The 20590-nt window shown below is 43.8% G+C and overlaps 1 protein-coding gene across 1 annotated transcript in view; it reads right to left on the reverse strand.

Moving 5' to 3' along the window:
* LOC144833838 (intercellular adhesion molecule 1-like) overlaps positions 1–20590 on the reverse strand; it is a 317957-nt gene that overhangs the window by 141065 nt on the left and 156302 nt on the right. The window contains exon 2 of the mRNA XM_078689192.1: positions 5432–5710. Coding sequence (XP_078545318.1) covers positions 5432–5710 — 279 coding nt within the window. The remainder of the gene's footprint in view (positions 1–5431; positions 5711–20590) is intronic.

Consider the following 20590-nt stretch of genomic DNA (forward strand, 5'->3'; position numbering starts at 1 on the left):
CTCATAAATGTGTCTTCAGCTGAAGTCTTTCAGTACTGGTGTTGGTATTCCACTCTGGACTGCACAGTTGAGTTGTGTCGTGAGGTGTTCCACTGCTGCCCAAACACTTGCTTTTCTTGTGGGCAACCTTCTGCAATGACACACATTGCTGCACACATTCACGGTGAGTTATTAATTATCGTATATTCACTAAGATTTGACCCCAGCTTCGCATTTCAAAAGTGGCGGGAATCAGTGCAAAATGGTTATTTGAAATGTACTTTCAGCACAAAAGTTTTTTTTTGCCCAGGAAAGTTGCCTGAAAGTAACACAAAGCTGTGCCTAGCGCTGTTTCACTGTACTTTGCGTCATGGGGATGTTGAGGTAAGTTGGCATTCCCATGGAACCATCCATGTCTTTTTTAATCAAAACCCTATCTACTGAAAAAAGTAGACAGGGCTTTGCATCAAGAAATAATGCTGTTTTAATAATTGCAATATCAAGGAGAAACGTTTTTATTTCGAGAATCTTTCCCTACTTTGCATGGGTGCTGCACTGTAGAAAGGTTTTAAAGTTTGTCTAGGCATGGTATTTTGTACTAGAAGGACAGCCTTCCAGCACAAAACTTATGCTAGACATGACACAGACACCAGGGTGCACCACGGTGGGGGAAGGGGGGGGGGGAGAGAGAACAGGACATCTTAGTAGATATGGCATTTTCCTATTTTTTCTCTCCCATACAACACAGCACAGCAACTATGGCTGCTATACTGCATTGCAAGACATTTCAGTAACTATACTCCTATGTTCTTAAAATACCATGTTTCAGATATTTTTAGTCACTTCACTTTTTTTCAAGGTGGTTCTCATTATCGGCATATAAATCACAAAGAAAGAAAAGTTAGACTTTTCATGCAGGTTTGGTTAGAAGGGAGACATTGAATTTTTAGCGACCGACAATATTGTTTGGGGGTGGTAAGTCAGGTGAAGGAGTGTATGGAATAGGACACGCTGATATATGTCTTGATGAGGTGTATGGCAGAGCTGCTTGTAGGCCTCACTGTTGTTGTTAGTTGCTGCATGTTAGGATTGAGGAGTATAAAATAGCTATATGTATGCAAAAGAGGTTGGTAGGGGCTGCATGTCAGGATTAAGGTATTTGACATAGCTGTGTGTGGGTCCCAACACAGGAAGAGCAGTGGGTGAAGGCTGCATGTCAGGACTGAGGTGTGTTGTAGCACCGCTGATGCAATCCAGTACTGGTTGCAGGTTAGTAATGAAGAGTACGGAAACTCGCGTGTCTCCCAGTACTGGAATGCCAGTGGGTGGGTGTGTATGTAGAGTAAGGTGTATGGAATATCTGCATGTGTGTACCTTCACTGGAAGAGCAGGTGGGGGATGCTACCTGTAATGATGTAGATGTTTTTCAGAGATGCATGTGGTCCTGGTACTCAAACATCATTGCACTGGGGCTGTAAGTCAGTTTGTAGTGTACTGAGGAGCTGCATGGTGAGTGCTGAAGGTCAGGATTGAAGTATGTGACAGGGCAGCATGTGGCTCCTAGTATAGGAGAAGCAATACCGATCAGTGCTGGAAAGACCTTTCAGGCAGTCTGGCACTGCCAGGTGGGTGAGCTTTAAAGAGACAATGTGTGGGCTGTTGTCACAGGCAAACGTAAGTGGCTCACACACTGGCCCTTCCAAGCTGGCCCAGCTGGCAGTGCCAGACTGCCTGAAAGGCGTTTACAAAACAGGGAATGGGGTGTATTTTAATAGCAGTGTGTTGATTTGCTGAATATGTGCCTGTAGGACCAAGAAGTACAGGCAGAGGGTGCAGTGCTGCAGGCCAGGATGTAGATGCACTGTGGACCTGCTAGTGCCCCCAAACACTGGTGGAACAGTGGGTGAGTGTAGTATGTCAATAATCAGGAGTATGGTAGAGCTATGTTCATGTTCATGTCCTAGTAATGGAAGACCAGTGGGTGGGTACTGCCATGGACATTAACTGGGGGTCAGCTGGGGTAACAGCTGCCACCCCTGGCTTTCACATTGCGCATGAGCCACTGTACTTGTCACCCCCTGGTCTGAACGGTAGCAGGAGCGGCATCCGAACACAAACAGGGCTTAAGGATTTGTGTTTATTTTCTTTAATCACTGCCCCTGCCTACATCTTAACAACATGATGTCCCTGTATAATGCATGCTTGTGTGTCGAATGGCATGTACTTCTTCGGAAAATGACCAAGAGCATGCATAATGTCAGTGTCTGTATGCACACCTACTTTCCAGATGGGGAGAAAAATGCCTAAATCGGTGCCTGAACTTTCATTAGCAAAGTATTCTTGGAAAGAATCATTGTAATATTCCATTTAGCTACACTGAAACACAATGTGAAATAATTACTGGGTACACAGTCACATAATACGTGTGAGCTAATTTTTAAATGAAAACAAGCTCGAAGTCTCATTTCAGTATTGATATTATTTTTCAAATTTGCAGAATCACAAATACTTGACTACCACTTTACATAACAATTTAACCATTCATTAAAATATTATTTCTTCAGTCCTGAAGTGAATAAACCATGCAAAATCATATAGTTATCTAAACCAATTAGATATAAGTGACCGTAGATTAAATCCTAAATGTATCATAAGCAACAAACATGTTAAATGCTAAAGATTAAAATACGAGGCACATGAGTAAACGTGAATGTATTTTATTCTTTGCTATGAAGACAGTCACCCTTTGAAGTCTGGTCACTAACTTCTGTATTAAGAAAGGGTGAATATTGAGGAAGTAGAATTGATGTTGTTGGACAGTGTTACCCTGCCCTCCCTACCTTTGACAGCATTTAATATATGTGTTACCCGATGGAAACTTCTGCAATCTGAGATCTGAGAGTCTAAGATCTGTTTCATTGTAAGGTTATATCTACTATCCTAACCCCCGAGTAGTCAAATTTGGTAACCTGAGAACAAAGTCTGCTGCCCAAAACTCAGCCTGTAACATATGTTTAACCTTAGGAATAGCTGTGTGTCTGAAGTCTCACAAATCTGCTTAATGTTATGGCTATAGCTGCTGTCCAACGTCTGCGGGATCTGGGTACCATTAGGGGCACCTCTGTTCTCTTGCTGAAACACTCTGGGGTAGGCCTGGGCCTGAGCATTTGAAACTATGTTTAGACATCTGAAGCAATGCATGAATATATGATGACTGTCCCTAGGTATAACAGATTATAGCTGCTTATATGAAGTTGTACTAATGCATGCATAGCAGCATATGAACACTCAATGCAAGTGTGCTTTGAATCTGAATTTTAACACATGAATAACCATGCTGACGTGCAGTGCAGTTGTTGTATCCAAAGGTAAGCGGGATCACACACACACACAGTAGAAACACGATTATCACACATATGCTAAAAAAATAATAATAGTAACAGTTAGTGGGGCTTTTAGCATATGGACAGGCAATGACAGGAGATTGTTGTAAAAGGACAGACAGTGAGAGGAGCTTGAAGCTCATGGATACAATGTAAGGGCCCTGGGTACATGGTCAGACTATGTTAGGAGAGAAATGCATATGTACAGATTACATAGTATCAGAAAGGGCTTGAGAATGATGTACAACTGTGTAGGACATGAGCATCTAGTACCTTGGACATGCACTGCAACCTTAGTGCCATGAGGTGATTCAGCTCACAATATGCACCAATTGGAAAGTGGACCTATTTCGTGTTTTTACCTGAGCTGTTCATGGCACACAACAGAGATAAACTAACCACAGCCTAGGCCACAATTCCTTCAAGAGTAACTAAAATCATGGGCTCAAGTCACAAAAAAGTGTAAAACTACAAATATTACTTTACACCAACGTTTGGTTGTAGATTTGTGATTTGTGTTTTGGAATTATCAAAATATCCCGAAAGTTCTCATGGGAAGCCTTGACAGTAGCGACTTGTGTGTGAATGTATGTAGCACACAAGCATGCCCTCCCACCCAAACTATTTTGGGAGCATTGCTACCCATTCTCACTTTGGAAACAAGTTTTCTCCTGCACTTAATAGGAGTACGTTGAAAATGAAAGTGGAACTTTGGCACACAAAAGCCTTTGTGAATATGGCCAAAGAATATGACTCTGAAATGAGAAGTGCAATGTAAGATCATGATGTGACATTTTATATTGGTAATGATCAAGGTAGGGTAATCACTCTTATAAGCATTCAGACATGTAACAGTATTTCATCAGAAATTCGCCTATTGAAAAGTATCTAAGATTTAGAGAAATATTGAAAATGTGGTTAAATGCCCAAAGTATACTGAGGCCAGTGCATAATTTGCACCAGTGGTTGCCAGTAGGGTCACCTACATTTATTGTGTGGACCAGCACTTATCTTTACGCCTCAGACATTTCCTGAGAGAGGGAAAAACACAAGAATCAGAGAGATGGAGGAAAAGGAATATGAAAAATGCATAATAAAGAGATGAAGCAGGAATCTGCAAGAGTGAGATAAAGCATGAGCAGCCGGCACAGGTAAGAGCGGTGCGGCGGTGGAGCAGGGGCGGGGCCGGGGTAACGTCAACAAATGACGGGATTGTTAAAAATAAATAACACCACTTACATTGCGCCTGAGCACAAGGTAAGTGGTTATAATTATTTTTTATTTAATTTTACCTATTCTGTCGACTTCCCCCCGCCCCACTGCTCTTACCTGTGCCGGCAGCGCCTGAGATAAAGGGGCAGGGAGGGTCTGTAGTGGATTAAAGAAACATGAGCTGTATTTCAGACTACCTTCCTTAACCCCTTGAATGCTTGTGACGGAACCGTTCCGTCACAAGCCTAGGGCGAGCTGTGCTTGTGACGGACCGGTTCCGTCACGGCCCGCTTGCCGCGCCTGCGCTGAGCGTTCTATTGGGCGGGCGGGGCCGTGACAGAACCGTTCCGTCACAAGCACAGCTCACCCGAGGCTCGTGGCGGAGCGGTTCCGTCACGAACACAGGAGCGCCGCGCGGCCGCCCCGCCCCCTTAGCACTGCAGCGGAATAGCCGCCGCAGTGAAGGGGTTAAGCACTGACTGGCCTTCTCCATGGGCGTTAAACCAGAATATTGTCAGAACATCGTCGGACATCAATATTACTCCTACAAATTGGTAAACAAAAATTCACCCCATTGGATTTACTAATAGCAAATCTTCACCGAATACAGCAATAGTTTTAAAAACGCAATATTCATGTCAGACATTATTCTTGATAATGACATTCTGACATTCAACCTCTCGAGCTGTCCACCCGCAACGTGGATACGTTAAATAATATCAATTAGAGCTAAGATGCTATCAGGCCAAAAAGCCCTATATGAAAATATTAGTTGGTAATTCAGCTATTTAAAAATAAATCCACAGAATTGCTAATTGAGAGGATAATGAACAGAGGAATACTCAAGGTCTACTTACTATACACTATAATGCTGGAACTTGCTGTCTTAGAGTCTAGTTCATTGCTGGCCGTGCACTTCACAGTGTAGGTTCCAGCTTGATCAAAGCTTAGTGTCGCTTGTGCAATCTCCTTGTCACCTTCCCTGGTTTGTGTAGTGCTCAGTTTTTTATTCTGAAGGTACATGTTGATCAGCAAGCTGTCAGATTCGGACTGATTGGAAACTTCGCACACCGCCATCTCTCCACTTCCCAACTCAATCAATGTCTGAACAGAGAGCTTGGGCTCTGGGAGAAAACCTGCAACAAACATTAAAAATACCCATAAACAGATAACACTACTTTAACAAGTGTGATTTCATCTGAGGCAGCAGAAAATCATGAAGATACATACACTTTTTACATTTGATGAAAGTACTTCTGAAGCCACAATTGAACAAGTGCTCTTGGCAGAAAATGGAATAGGGATTTAATTTACCTGAGGAACTTGTATTTTGGTTGACAGTAACAATTTCAGGATATGTGGCCTTACCGTTTTCCTGGACTCAATTAATAAACAAATATATATATACTACTTTCATTCAGCAGCTTGGGTCAGCCCTCTTCACCCATTGGCCTGTAAGTGTCATTCAGACTTTTTTTCTGCCCATAACAGTATGCATCATGAGTCAAATTGTCAGTTCACTTCAGCCATTGGTTGTATTGTGCTCACAGTTTTTTTGATCACGTGTGCGCATCTTCCCAAATAAAGTGCACTTCAGTGTCAGGGCGAATGGACAACTGATGGTGGGCCCGGCGGTGGTGGTGAATTTTTTACTTTAATTTTCTTCTAGGCATGTGCACGCCACCTCTAAAGTGTGCCATTTTAATTTTCTTTACGTTAATCTTTTAATTTCTATGGCATATGTTTGTAAAAAAAATGCACGCTGGCTAATCCCAGACCTGTTGGCTTTGACAATGAATGCTACATAGCCAGACTAGACTGTCTGTTGGTAAATGGGAAGACTGTGAGATTTCAGTCCGACTGCTGCTTATGTCAAGCATTTGTCAGGGAGAGGGTAGTGTCTGAAATGTGGTTGGCTCTTTTCAGCCCTACTAGAAATGTCCCCATTCCCTTCAGGCCACTCAACATTCGCTTTAGAAATGTAGGGTGCAGGGTGTGTACACTCCCGTCCGAAAACAGCTGTGTTAACCTCCTTTATGACCCGATTCTTATGAAATTGCACACAGCACGTAAAGCTTTACAGGTCACGAAAGAATTTTTGGTCGAGAAGTAAGTTTTTTTAAATAAAGGAAAATTCAATTCTACAGGTATAGGCATAGACAATCTAAACGATGCCATTGCAGTGTTTTTCTCATTGATGAAACAAACTGCCTCACGTTGTTGATCTAAAATGCACATAAAACATGGGCACTTGCATAAGGTTCTTTTAATTGGATACTTGTTTAAAATAGGTATTTATTCAAAGCTGTGCAAATTCAGGGTATAAAGATGCATCAAATATTTTTTTTTTATATAGAGAAAACTAGGCTGTCCCTCAGTGCTTGAATAACAGTCAGCGACTGGATACCCCCTGGGGTGAGTAGCCGCGCTCTGTAAGTGCTGATTGATTGATTAACAGTATTAATATTACCCATATAAATGCTACTAATCCCATTATGCATCGGCAAAGTTAATAGGTCTCGGCTATGCACGAGCTATTGCTTTGCCAATGAGTTTTAACTATGGTGTACACCAGCATGGCTGCTGTGCAGCATTACTGTAAGTTAGTGGCATAGAGGAGAGTGGCATGGAGTGCAGTGATACAGGCTGGAGTAGCGTGGAGTGGCATAGAGTGAAGTGGGGTGGAGTGGAGTGTCATTGAATGGCATAGTGTGCTGTGGAGTGTTGTAGACTAGAGTACCATCAAGTTGAGTGGTTTAGAGTGGTGGAGCATAGAGTGGAGTGGCAGAGTGGAGTGCGGTGTCGTTTACTACAGTGGCGGCTGATGAGCTTTTAAAGTGGTGAGGCGTTAAGACTTGGGGCCTGATTTAGATCTCAGCGGATGGTTTACTCCATCACAACATGGAGGGATAGCCCGTCCAATGTAATATAAATCCAATTATATCCTATGGGATTTGTAGTTGGACGAACGGGATATCCATCATGATTGTGACAGAGTAACCTGTCTGCTGAGCTCTAAATCAGGCCCTTAATATAAGTAGATCAAAAAGCAATAGTTTATTTGGGGATTTCAAAGGAAAGACTCAAAATCTTTGAGTAAACTCCTAGTTGCCAAGTAAGCCTGACATGGCCTTGCCTGCATGCTGGTAGAGCTTGGGTGCATACCCCCATCTGTGAAACTTTTATAAAACGAAACAAACAATCCTTTTGAATGTGACAGAGTTTTCAAAATTCATGCATGCAAGGCTGACAGGCTAGGAACATTGAGGACAACAGGTGTATATAAAAACAGGCAAGGAATGTGGATGGGCTCTGTCTGATAGCAGCAGCAATCAGGGTCACTTAACAGGCCAAAGTACACTTTCTTGACTCTGCTGCTGAAGAAGCAACAACGTAGCAGTCACTGCGTCTGATAAATTATTTTTGGGAAGGTATCTCCCTTTATCTCATGGGTTTTAATGTGAGTTTTGACACTTTGTGCTGCATCATCTTCTCCAGATGGCATGACTTTGTACCTCATGCACTCCTGGATGTGGCTGCACTGTACCTCTCTGTAAACCTTAAGGTAAGCAGGCTTGAAGGAGAGTAGAAAAAAGTTTTGAAATGGTGAGTTGAGGAGGGCTCAAGGGCTGAGTAGACCAAAAGCAAATAGTGATGGAGTCAAGGAAGGGAAACATCCTTTACAACGCAACTTTTACCACGCAGTGCCTTTACGACGCAACTATTACAACGCATGTCATTACAACGCATTGCGCTGGGGGGCGCTCTAGGATAGGGAATAGATTTCATTTACTATCCAACACCTTCCCTACTATCCACGGGGACTGGAGTTGGAATAGTAAATTAAACTATTCACTATCCAGCACCCCTAAGCGCTATGCGTTGTAACAGCATGCATTGTAAAAACTGCGTTGTAAAGGCATGCGTGGTAAAAGCATGCATTGTAATGTCATACATCCGTCAAGGAAGGCTGAAGAGGAGGGTGAGCAAAGCCCAATGAATCAGAGAAAGTTAAAGCAAGCTGAGGTGAGTGAACCAACTTTCAGAGAAGGTGAGAGTTTAAAAAGGTGGAGGACAAAAAGCAGTGAGGATTGACAGTTCAAGGGTGCTAGTGGCAAGTTGAGGAGGTCATAAGAGATAAGAAGGCAAAAACATGGAAGGAAAATAGTGGAATAGAGAATGATGGGGAGATCTAACAAATAAATGCGATGCTGGATGGGAAGAAGGACTGGGGTTCAGAGTGGTCAGAAAAGCAGAAGTGTGGATGCAGGATCGAAGAAAAAACGCTTTGAGAGTATTCAGGGAAGACTGGGGTTTAGATTGCACAAAAGGCATGCATGCAGTCAAACTTTGAGGGTGGCTGGAGAAGAAAGTAGATAGAAATCAAGGATGAGAGAGTGTAGGGTGGTTGGCGAGGAGAAGCATGAACAATGGTCAAGGACTGACAAGGTTATTAACTTATTATTCTTAGCAAAGAGCGTATATTAAAAATTACCATAATGTGCCTTGCCTTTAAAATGTGCCTTTCCAGTTTTGGTCATGTTTGGATTAGACACTGCACAGCAGAGGATTGCGTCAGCGTCACCTCATCCATTTATTTAACTAAGGTATTTGAAACAGTTTAGTGCTGTTGCCTGCCATGTACAAAGGGCTTGTCTAGTGTCCTGGTCCTGACTTTGCCATATGTAGTGGTTGGTTTCATAGCTGTATGGAAAGCAGACAGCATGAGCATGAAGCGTTGGATGCAAACCTCACATTTGCTGCACATGGAGCACCATGGGGGTGGAGTCCACTCTCAAAGAGCATTTTGTGATATGAAATGAAATGAAATGAAATGAAAGAATATTTATATAGCGCCAGACTACCCGGAGGCCTCGTAGCGCTTTATGCCCAATGCTATTGGAATGCAACATTTGTTACCTTTACACACACAGTACACTCATGTTATCACTCTTTGTAGGATGAACGTCTAAGTCTGTCCTGAAGGTATTCAGACAGTGGCCTGTAGATTTAATGCAATGTTCTACTGATACTTCCGCCTACTAAGTTACCCTACAAGAAAAGCAAGGGACACCTTGTGTGCTGGTGGCACCAAATTTAAAATGGAGCCAAGGTGTCTGTAGCATTACACAAGCATGCCCCTGGAAGAAAATAATTAAGTGTTATATGACACCACCTAAAACACGTCTAACAGCACAAGTATCTGAACTAGAAAAAAATGTGCCATTGCCCAGTGAAATGTTTTTTAGAGCACTGCCTCCCAAATCACTTCAGTCCAGGGACGGTTTTTAACACAGCGAGTGGTTTTGTAGATGGGAGGAGGCAGAGGTTGAGGGTGGAAAGCAATAGGAAATGGGATAGGGGGGATACCTGTGAGGCTGTGACTCCTGAATTTTCATGTCTGAAGTCCAGGCAATTTCTTTCTGAAATGCACAGGTGTGCACACTGAGCATATGTGCCTGGGTGAGAGTCTAGCAGAACCCATGAGCAAGCAATATGTATTTTAAAAACTCTGGGCCTTCACAGATTATTCTACTTTAAAATCCCCATAAAACTATAAGAGACTTTTAATTGTGTACCTTTGATGTGCCTTAGAGTTCCATATACGAGCCACAAACCCCATACATTTTAAGCATTCCCTGATAAATACAGGCCATTAGCTTCATACCGGGCTGCATGAATTGCACTAGTTAATTTCTTCAGCTCTGTTAGCGTTGATACAATCTTACACAACCACATGGTAGAAGATACAATATTACCAGCACAGCTATTTTTGCCTGCACCAGTTTACTTGAAATTAGAAGTCTATCCACGGTTTGTAGTTTCTATTTTGTAGCCAGCTCTTCCTGGAGAACAACTGACCCACACCGTGGCCCTGGACTGGCCGAGTAATACACGTGTTAGAAGGCCTGTAGGGCTGAGCCAGTTCTCACAGGGATGCAGTTCTGCACATTATTCACTCCGTAATCAGGTGCATGCAGTTTAGTACATCAATAGCACAGTGTGCGCTCAGAACAAACGTGTTTTGGAAAGAGATATGCCTGCTGCTCACAAGGAAGGCTGACATGTGAGATACAGAAAAGGGGGTGGTGATGAACATGAGTCCCTTTCTCACTGCTCCATCAGGATTCAAGCAAGCCGGGCCGAAGAGGCTGAAATGCCAGAAACCGGTCCCCGGTAGCTTGTCTCCTTTCTGGTGAAGAATTGGCTTGGTAGTTTGGTCTGCCCTGTTCCCATGATGCACTGGGCCAGGGACAGACTAATTTGCATATAGCCAGGTTCTGAGCTGGGATGGGGCAGTGAGATAAATAACGGTGATGGATCAAGCCCTGATCTTTGGACTGGGTAAGAGTGGTCTGCTTAATTCAGACACTCTGTTCATCACCACCCCCTTTTCTGGACATGTGAGATAGTCAAAAGAGTGCAGAGCTGCATTTTCACAGGGCGCACAGTCTCACACTGCTGGCCGGGCGAGGCAAGTCATACCTGAGTGGTGGCATCACAGATACTGGCTAACCCGACGGCATCTTCCCCATTACCAACACTGCGAGGGAGTTGAACTGAGATCACAGTATCGGAGCGAGGGTTCACAATAGGTTACAGCCAGCATTTGTAAATGGAAATGAGTTGATGTGATCAGATATTCTCTGCATGTTTTTTCAGCGCACACTGAAGCATGCGCAGTATATTTGTCCACAGTGTGTGAGTGGCATCAAAGCATGCCCAGTATATTTGTACACAGTGTGTGAGTGGCATCAAAGCATGCGCAGTATATTTGTCCACAGTGTGTGAGTGGCATCAAATCATGCCCAGTATATTTGTCCACAGTGTGTGAGTGGCATCAAAGCATGCCCAGTATATTTGTCCACAGTGTGTGAGTGGCATCAAAGCATGTGCAGTATATTTGTCCACAGTGTGTGAGTGGCATCAAAGCATGTGCAGTATATTTGTCCACAGTGTGTGAGTGGCATCACAGCATGCCCAGTATATTTGTCCACAGTGTGTGAGTGGCATCAAAGCATGTGCAGTATATTTGTCCACAGTGTGTGAGTGGCATCAAAGCACGCCCAGTATATTTGTCCACAGTGTGTGAGTGGCATCAAAGCATGTGCAGTATATTTGTCCACAGTGTGTGAGTGGCATCAAAGCATGCCCAGTATTTGTGTCCACAGTGTGTGAGTGGCATCAAATCATGTGCAGTATATTTGTCCACAGTGTGTGAGTGGCATCAAATCATGCCCAGTATATTTGTCCACAGTGTGTGAGTGGCATCAAAGCATGTGCAGTATATTTGTCCACAGTGTGTGAGTGGCATCAAAGCATGTGCAGTATATTTGTCCACAGTGTGTGAGTGGCATCAAAGCATGTGCAGTATATTTGTCCACAGTGTGTGAGTGGCATCAAAGCATGTGCAGTATATTTGTCCACAGTGTGTGAGTGGCATCAAAGCATGCGCAGCATATTTGTTCACAGTGATTGAGTGGCATCAAAGTATGCCCAGTATATTTGTTCACAGTGTGTGAGTGGCATCACATTCAACACCAGTCACAGGTGCACTGATTTGCGCTTCTCTCTTTCTCCTCCCCAATGGAGGCATATTTAGGCAGGCAGCAGCTTAATGTTAAGGCCGCCCTCTGACACCCCCGTTGATTGACACACAGCCTCTGCCGCACAGGGCTTAAACCTAATGCACCCATGCTGTGCTCAGTTAGCGAGGTATGTCTTTTGTCAGAGAGGGGTGTGGCCCTACACTGTCAGAGGCAACAGTGGACCAGGGTTGGAAGAATGTAAGCCCTGTCAAACCTGCAACAAGCGGCACATGTGCACTTGTGCATCTGACAATGAAACTTGACGGACTCTGCCTGACATACGGTACGATCTAAATAAAATGAAAACAAAATAGAAGATGGGAAATATGGTGTGGGCGGAACTCCGGCGCCCTCATAAACAAAACACCCATGGTTGAGTAGCATAAAGTTTAGTGGCATAGAGTGGAATCACAGAATGGCATGGCAAGAAGTAAAGTTTTGTATATTGGAGTGTTGTGTCATAGAGTGTTTTAAAGTGGAGGATCATAGAGTGGAGGGTCATAGAGTAGAGTGGACGGCCACAGAAGATCATGGAGTGCCATAGAGTGGAGTGGTATAGAGGTTAGTGGAATAGCGTAGAGTGGAGTATCATAGCGTAAAGTGTCATTGAGTGGAGTGCAATAGAGTAGAGTGTTGTGGAGTGGCTTAGAGTGGAGTAGAATGGAGTGGAATAGAGTGTTGTAGAGCTGAGTGGTGTAGAGCTGAGTGGAGTAGAGTGTAGGCGTGTAGAATGGAGGGGTTTAGCGTGTCATTGAGTAGAGTGGAGTGTTGTAGAGTACAGTTTCTAAGAGTGGTGTAGAGCGTTGATGAGTGGAGTGCCGTAGAGTGTCATATGGTGGAGTGACATACAGTGGAGGGACGTAGAGTGGCATAGCATAGAGTGGAGTGTTGTAAAGTGTCATAGAGTGAAGTAAAGTTTTGTAGAGTGGAGTAGAGTGGGATGGTATAGCATATAGTGGAGGAAATTATAGTAGAGTGGAGTGGCATAGCATGGAGTGGAAAGGAGTGGCGTAGTGTGGAGTAAAGTGGCTACAGTGTCATATAGAGTAGCATATGGTTTTGTTGAATGGCATACAGTGTCATAAAATGGAGTGTCATACAGTGGAGTGGCATGGTGTACCACAGAGTGGAGTGGCATTGAGTTTCATGGAGTGGTGTAGAGTGGAGTGGCGTAGAGTGGTGCAGAGTGGAATATAATGTCATAGAGTGGAGTATCAGAGGAGGGTAGCAGAATCTGAGCAGCGCGGGGACACACTAGTCTTAGTGTAACCATTGCGCTTTACAAATGTGTTTATATTATATATATATATATATATATATATATATATATATATATATATATCGTGTTGTGGAGTGTTGCAGAGTGGAGTGACATAGAGTGGAGTAGAGTGGCCTAGAGTGAAGGGGCATAGAGTGGCGTACAGTGCCATAGAGTGGAGTGGTAAAGAGTGGAATAGAGTGTTGTAAAGTAGAGTGGCATAGAGTGGAGTGGATTGGAGTGGAGTTTAGTAGAGTAGAGTGGTGCATAGTGGAGTTGAGTGGTGTATAGTAGAGTAGAGTGTCATAGAGTGTCTTGAATTGGCGTAGAGCAGAGTGGAATACCACAGAGAGGAGTAGAAGGTCATAGAGTGTGATGGAGTAGAGTGTTGTGGAGTATGCAAGGTGTTGTAGCACACTGCCATTACAGACAACACATTTTCAGCTGAAATGACTATTACAATTGCACAGACATACAGCTTTATTGATAAAGCTATACATTGCACAAAAAAGAATGTGTGGAAATGGTATCACCTAGGGTATTGATTTGTTTTGATTTCATTAAAATATTTGATTCCACCACACCGTAGCATTACAAAAAATGTGTTTCATTGTGCTTTCCTAATTCTGATATTCAGAGACATCTGCACAGTTCATTTACAGACATTTACATTTTGGTGTGAGCAAGAAACAAATTACCACGTACAGCCTTCCTCCAGCAAATCCCCGGTAGCCAGCATGATTGTTACATAAATCCTCTCACTTTGAAGTCAGAGCAAGAGAAGTAAACACCAATATCTTGGAAGATAGAGCCCGACATTTCACCTCTGTCTTGCAATGCACAGCAAACTTGACAAGATAAGAACACTATTTCAAGGCCTGTTTACAGAAAGCAAGCACTCATGGAAGAATACAAGGAGCAGTGGTAAACAGGCTATACTCCACAGGAGGGACTAACCCTTGCTGATCAGCGTAAAACAAATAAAGCCAGCAATTAGAAAGCAAGCAAATGTGAGTTACCAAACACCAAGCCAAAGGTAAGCGATGGTCAGAAGGCATTCCCATGGAAGCCTTCCAAATGTCCCCAAGAAGTCTTTGCAAACCAGACAGCTGAGCTCTCTGGTAGGCTTCGACCTAAAAGTTACTAAACATATCTATACATTATTTTACATTTGCTAAATAGCATTGAGTATGTGTATAGAACCTATGGGTCATTAAGAGTTAAAGCCTTGCGGTTTAGGTCACCTGTAGATATCTTTTCCCAATCTGAGAAGCTGTTTGCTGTTATCTGTAGGCGCTGGGTAGAGTCCACTTTTAGGGGGTTGTGTTTGAAAAACAAAATAAAGGGCAGTCAAGTTGTCATGCTACCACGTGTTCCCGCATAATGTGCTGTATGGCAAAGAACAATTTCAATGAAAGTACTCCTGGTGCATTGCACTTTCGCCAGAAAATGCCCACCATTAAACATCGTTAAATAAATGAGGTAAATGGGTTGCTACTGAGTGGGTTACCCTTGAGGCTTAGAGCCCATGCAGTGGCTGTATTGAGCCCCTCCATGCCAAAACATATATGGCAATTACTGAAAATAAATAAAAACTGTGCATATTCTCTACTTTAATAGCATGTAGGTCTATTTCTAACATTACATAATTCTTAATCACTAGAGATGATGCTTTTATAACAATTTCTTGGAGCAGCCTTAAGCACCAGACAATAGAGGAAACATCACACCTCAAACAAGATTAACCTAAAAACAAAGCATAGTGAGAAGATGGGAAAAGGGTATTCCAGATGCCCATAACAGACCGAAGGTTAGGGTTTTCTAAAGCGCTCAACTCACCCTGGGGCATCTCAGCGCTGCCTAGAAAATAGTGTCCTGAAAAATTAGGGCTCAAAAACGAAACAAAGAGGCCAATTAAAACAGAAAAGCTTTCAGCTCTTTTCTAAAATTACAGTAGCTGGGGATTTTACGCAAAGCTGGGGGGAGCTCATTCCAAAATCTTGCCGCAAGATATGAGAAGGCTCTGCCCCCAGTGCGGGTCAAACGAATTTGCGTAACCTGAAAGAGGCCCAATGTACTAGATCTGAGTCTCCTAGAGGGAGAATATTTCAGAAGGATTTTTGTAGATAGAGAGGGCCTCTGTCATTCAAAGCATTGTATGTGATGCAAGAGATTTTAAATAAGGATCTTTTTTTCACAGATAGCTAGTGAAGTTCCCTGAGCAGCGGAATTGAGGGAGATCCTGCAGGGCGATTGAGAATCATTCTAGCTGCCGTGTTCTGTACTACTTGTAGTTTAGCCAGGAGAGTCTGTTCCACTTCAGCCATCAAGGTGTTGCCACAGTCCAGACGACTAATTACCATTGCATGCACTAGGGTCCTGCGATGGGAGGTAGGCGTGAAGGGAAGGATTTTTCAAAGTAGTCGTAGACTGTAGTAGCATGAGCTAGTAGTGGCCGCGATGTGGTCCTTCATAGTGAGGGCTTGGTCCAATTTTATACCCAAATTCTTTACTGAGTGTTTAGGAATTGGGGCTGTACCCAATTGGGCAGGCCACCAGTCATCCGACCAGATGTCCGAGGCTTTTCCCATTAACATGACCTCCGTTTTCTCTGGATTTAATTGGAGACAGTTCTCGGTCATCCAATTTGAGATAGCCATCATGCCGGTGGCAAAACAGATTTTCTCTTGTTCTGGGTTTGGACCGATGGTAAACATAAGCTGCGTATCATCAACATATGAGATGATCTCAAAACCCAGCTGCTCAACTATCCTTGCCAGGGGGGCCATATATATATTAAAAAGAGTAGGGCTCAAGCATGAGCCCTGCGGGGCGCCCTTCTCAAGGTACATTTTCGCAGAAGTGAAAGGTCCCAACATAACAGTTTGGGTTCACTCAGACAGAAAATGTTGCAGCCACTTCAGGGCTGTCCCCTGGATACCGCAGGCAGATAGTCTCTCCGTCAGCTTTGAGTACGAGATGGTATCAAAAGCTGTGGAGAGATCTAGGAGAATCAGTACCACTGAGGCCCCTGAGTCTATAGTCTGCCTGAGAGAGTCTGTCACAGCCAGAATAGCGGTTTCAGTACTGAAACCTGGTCGAAAACCTGACTGCGATGGATCCAGGATTTGATTGAGTTCCAGATAAGAACTTAATTGTCTGTTGATAATGTTTTCCAGCTGTTTACCCAAAAGCGGTAGTAAGGAAATGGGGCCATAATTACTAAGACTCGAACGGTCCGCTGTAGGTTTCTTTAATATTGGGCGGACAAACGCCTCTTTCCATGTGGAAGGGATGATACCAGTTTGTATAGAGTAGTTCAAGATGTCACAAATTACAGGGGCACAGCTTGTGGCTAAAACTGCCATAGTTTTTGGTGGGCAGAGATCTACCGGCGACCCTGATTTAGCCTTAGACAGGCTTTTGGAGAGCTCCTCAATCGTGGTCGTCAAAACTCATTTTCCCCTTTCCTCCAAATTAGTCAAGGTGTTCAAAGGTGGAAGGGACTTTCAGAGAAAAATTCTTGTACATTTTTGATATCTTATCCTGAAAGTAAGTTGCCAAGGAATTACAGAAATCCTGGGATTCCATTGGCGACTGTCTGCAGACTTTTGGAGATACAAAGTCCCTGACTATGCTGAACAGGGTTTTCAGAGAGTTACTGACGTGTTCTATTTGGTTAATAATGTACACAAGTCCGGTTGCTTTTAAGTTCAGATGATATCTGGACAAAGACTGTCTGCATACTAGTCTGTTGTGATGGTCCTTGGTGGCTCGCCATATTCTTTCCAGACGCCTACATTTGGCTTTTTCCATTTTTAAATCCTCTGTAAACCAGGGAGTTGAGATCCGCCGTTGAAAGGTGCCATATCTTTTTGGTATACCCTCATCAAAAGCTGTTTCTAAGGCAGTGTTAAAAGCCTCCAACTTTTTGGAAACCTCCCTGATGCTTTTTACTGATTCCAAGGACTAAACCTCATTGAAAGCTTCTAAGTAGAGATTATGCAATGGCCTACACCGCTCTGGTTTTGGTCTTTTAGATAGTTCCGAGCTCCTTTGACAGGACTGATGAATGAAGAATGTGATAATAGAATAATCTGTCCATGTAAGGGGGTCAGGGGGGCCACAACTCAGCTGGTCAGTATTCGTAAAAACCAGATCTAATAGGTGACCAGCTCGATGTGTAAGTCCCATTAGTTCCAGGGAGGAAAGGAGTTTATTTACCTCCGGGCTAGTGAGATTTTCCCTGTTTGTTCCCTGCAAAACAGTGATAACCTTGCTGATACGAACAACAGGGTCGTATCAGCATAATCCACTCCAATGTTAGGGATAGGTAAGTCTGCATTTTAGCTGACATTAGTTTTTGGAGAAAACTGCGTTTTTCCCCAAAAACGAACGTGTGCTAAAATGCCGGGGCAGCCTTGTAAATATCACAATGTGAACATCAGCGATATTTGCAAGGTTGTCCATCCGGAGTATGCCCAGTGACGCCCACTTTGCATCTCATTAGACATGCAAAGGGAGGCGGTGGGAAAAAGGGTGCTAACATGCGATTATGCATGTTAGCACCCTCTTGTTAATCGGGTGATAGTTTTATCTCTGCTTTTTTGGTTTTTTAAGCCAAGAAAGCGGAGATAAAGCCCTTGTAAATATGCCCCTAAATGGTGCACAAGTCTATGGATACAACATATGTGGTTGCAGAATACTGTGTTCTGTCAGTGAGGCTCTACAATCGTTTGATTCTCAGTAATCTTCCTTCTTCCCAGTAGAGTCAAGATTTCCGCTATTTTCATCCCCATCCTTTTATGGGTTTAGAGAGGAGTAGGCTAAGGTGCAGCTAACTCAGAGGTTTTCACTGTTTTAAGTAGGCAGCTCAGTTCAACACTATATCATTCCAATAGCATCAAAGAATAGTCTCCAGTAGGTGTGCAAATCAGGCTGCGCACATTTGTTTCTTTCATCCCCTGGTCAAGGTTAATTCAGTAGTTTACATGCAAGTTGCTCTCAACAGTTCCAGGTAGCTAGTGGATGACGTTGCACCCTACCATCTTCGCAGTGTGGGCAATCTCACTTAGAAAATCAACATGGTAATCAAAATGACACCCAGATTCAGTGTCAGAGATGGTGTTATACTCAAGAATAGATGTCACAGTGGTTCTCATTTGGATGCCGGTCTGACCGCCACCGACAGCCTGTCAGTGGCGGGGTCTGACCGGCTGACAGCCCTTTGGTGTGACCACCGGATTATCATAACCACAGTTGGACAATTTGCTGTCGGGGGAAGACTGCCGCCTTCGACAGGATCTCGGTACCCATCAGGGCGGCGGTCTGACTCCTATGCCTACAGTAGATGCAGTGCCGGTGCAGGCACCGCCGCTGGGGTTAGGGATTAGGATGACTGCCATGAAAAAGGCAGCCAATAGGGAACTTTGGGGGCCCCAAGCTGTGCCCCGTCCCCGTTGGTCAATACTAAGTGGTCCAGGGGCACATGGAGTGCCCCTCCACACAACTATGCGCCATGTGCCAGGCAACACCTGGTGTCTGGCACACGATGCATAAATGTGCACAAAGTGCCTTTTGCTACAGCAGCTTCTGCTGTGGCCCTTTTCGTGGGCCGTAGCGCAAGCTGCAGCACGAAAAGGCATTTTCCGACTGCCTGCATGGTATGCCAATCATAATAGAGAAGATGGGAACGTCGACTCATTGTAGGATGGACACCTGCCCATGGCAATGGTGGTTGGATGCTTGTCCAGCCGCCATCGTAATGAAGGGCAATATGTCCCTAAACTCCAGGTTCAATACAGCATTTCAAAATACAGTAAATAATGAAGAATAACAAAAAAAGTGAGTTTGAGATCAGTTATTTTAAAAAATCAAGAAGGTTTACTAAAATATTACAGTACAATACAGAAAAGAAAAAATACAAGAAGCAGTCAAAGGACATAGAAATCATTTGCTATGAATGATCTCAGGATTTAAGCAAAATACAGAATTAAGCAAAATATAAAAACATAGACTAAATTCCAAAGGTGCAGCAAATCACTACAGAATCGGACAGCATCCCAAGTAGAAACCCAAAAGTCATTAGCTCACGCCCAAGTCTTAGAATTTATATAGCCAATGATAGAAATTGAAATGTTAGCATGGTGTGAGCAAAAGTATCATTATTTTTGACAAATCATATTATAGTTTTCTAAAACATCATATAACCCTCCCATCCTAACACTATCCCAATACATGAATATTGACTCTCCCCTTCTGAGCTAATGTCATCCAGAAGTGTCAGAAAAAACTAGTTACATAAACAATAGAAAATAGTCATGAATTAATACAATATAGTATGCTACCAAAAATAACCTTGGAAAGTAACAAAGGCTTCCTCTAAAGAGATCTTCGATAACATTATGCAATCCAAATAAATAGTGCCCATTTTGCTGTATGTGATGACAATGAGAAATACAAATCCACAATGACTGTAAAGTTAGCAGCCATATTTACTAAGATGGAGCCGAGGCCTGGTTAGCACTAGGCCATAAAATCAATATTACACATCACAACTTTTCATTTCAATTGCAAATGACTGATTTTATTGAACACACATATTTATAATAGCAGTGTGTACTCTTTGTGACCATCCTGACTCCGGTCAGAACTGGTCGCTCCACTCGCAGCTCGTCCCAGCCATCTGTGCCAGCGACCTGCACTCTGCCCTGCTATCAGTGCCAGCGACCTGCTATCTGTGCCAGCGACCGGCATTCTGCCCTGCTATCTGTGCCAGTGACCTGCATTGTGCCTGGTATCGTTGCCTGCATTGATTACAATTGTGCCAGCTACTTGTGCCTGCGACCGCATTCTGTGCTATTGATTGTGCCAGTGATTGTTTTTTGTGCCCACGACCCCCTTTGTGCCAGTGATCTCGCCCAGCATTGTTGTTGTGCCCTTAGCCCGTCCACGCCGCTGCTCCCCCGCGGCCCCACCCCCGCTCCCTCCAGCTCCTACTGACCCTACCCACTCGCCACCCCGCTCCCGCCTCCTAGCTGCTCCTCCCTCGCTCCGCCCCCTCCACTATCCACTTATGTCAGAGCAACATACGCGCAGCTTCCACGCGCAGCGGACGCGTCCTATGCGCGCCGAAGGTGCGCCAAAGGTAAGCCCGTCTACGCCCGTCC

This window comes from Lissotriton helveticus, chromosome 1_1 (genome assembly GCF_964261635.1).
Source record: "Lissotriton helveticus chromosome 1_1, aLisHel1.1, whole genome shotgun sequence".
Taxonomy (NCBI): Eukaryota; Metazoa; Chordata; class Amphibia; order Caudata; family Salamandridae; genus Lissotriton; species Lissotriton helveticus.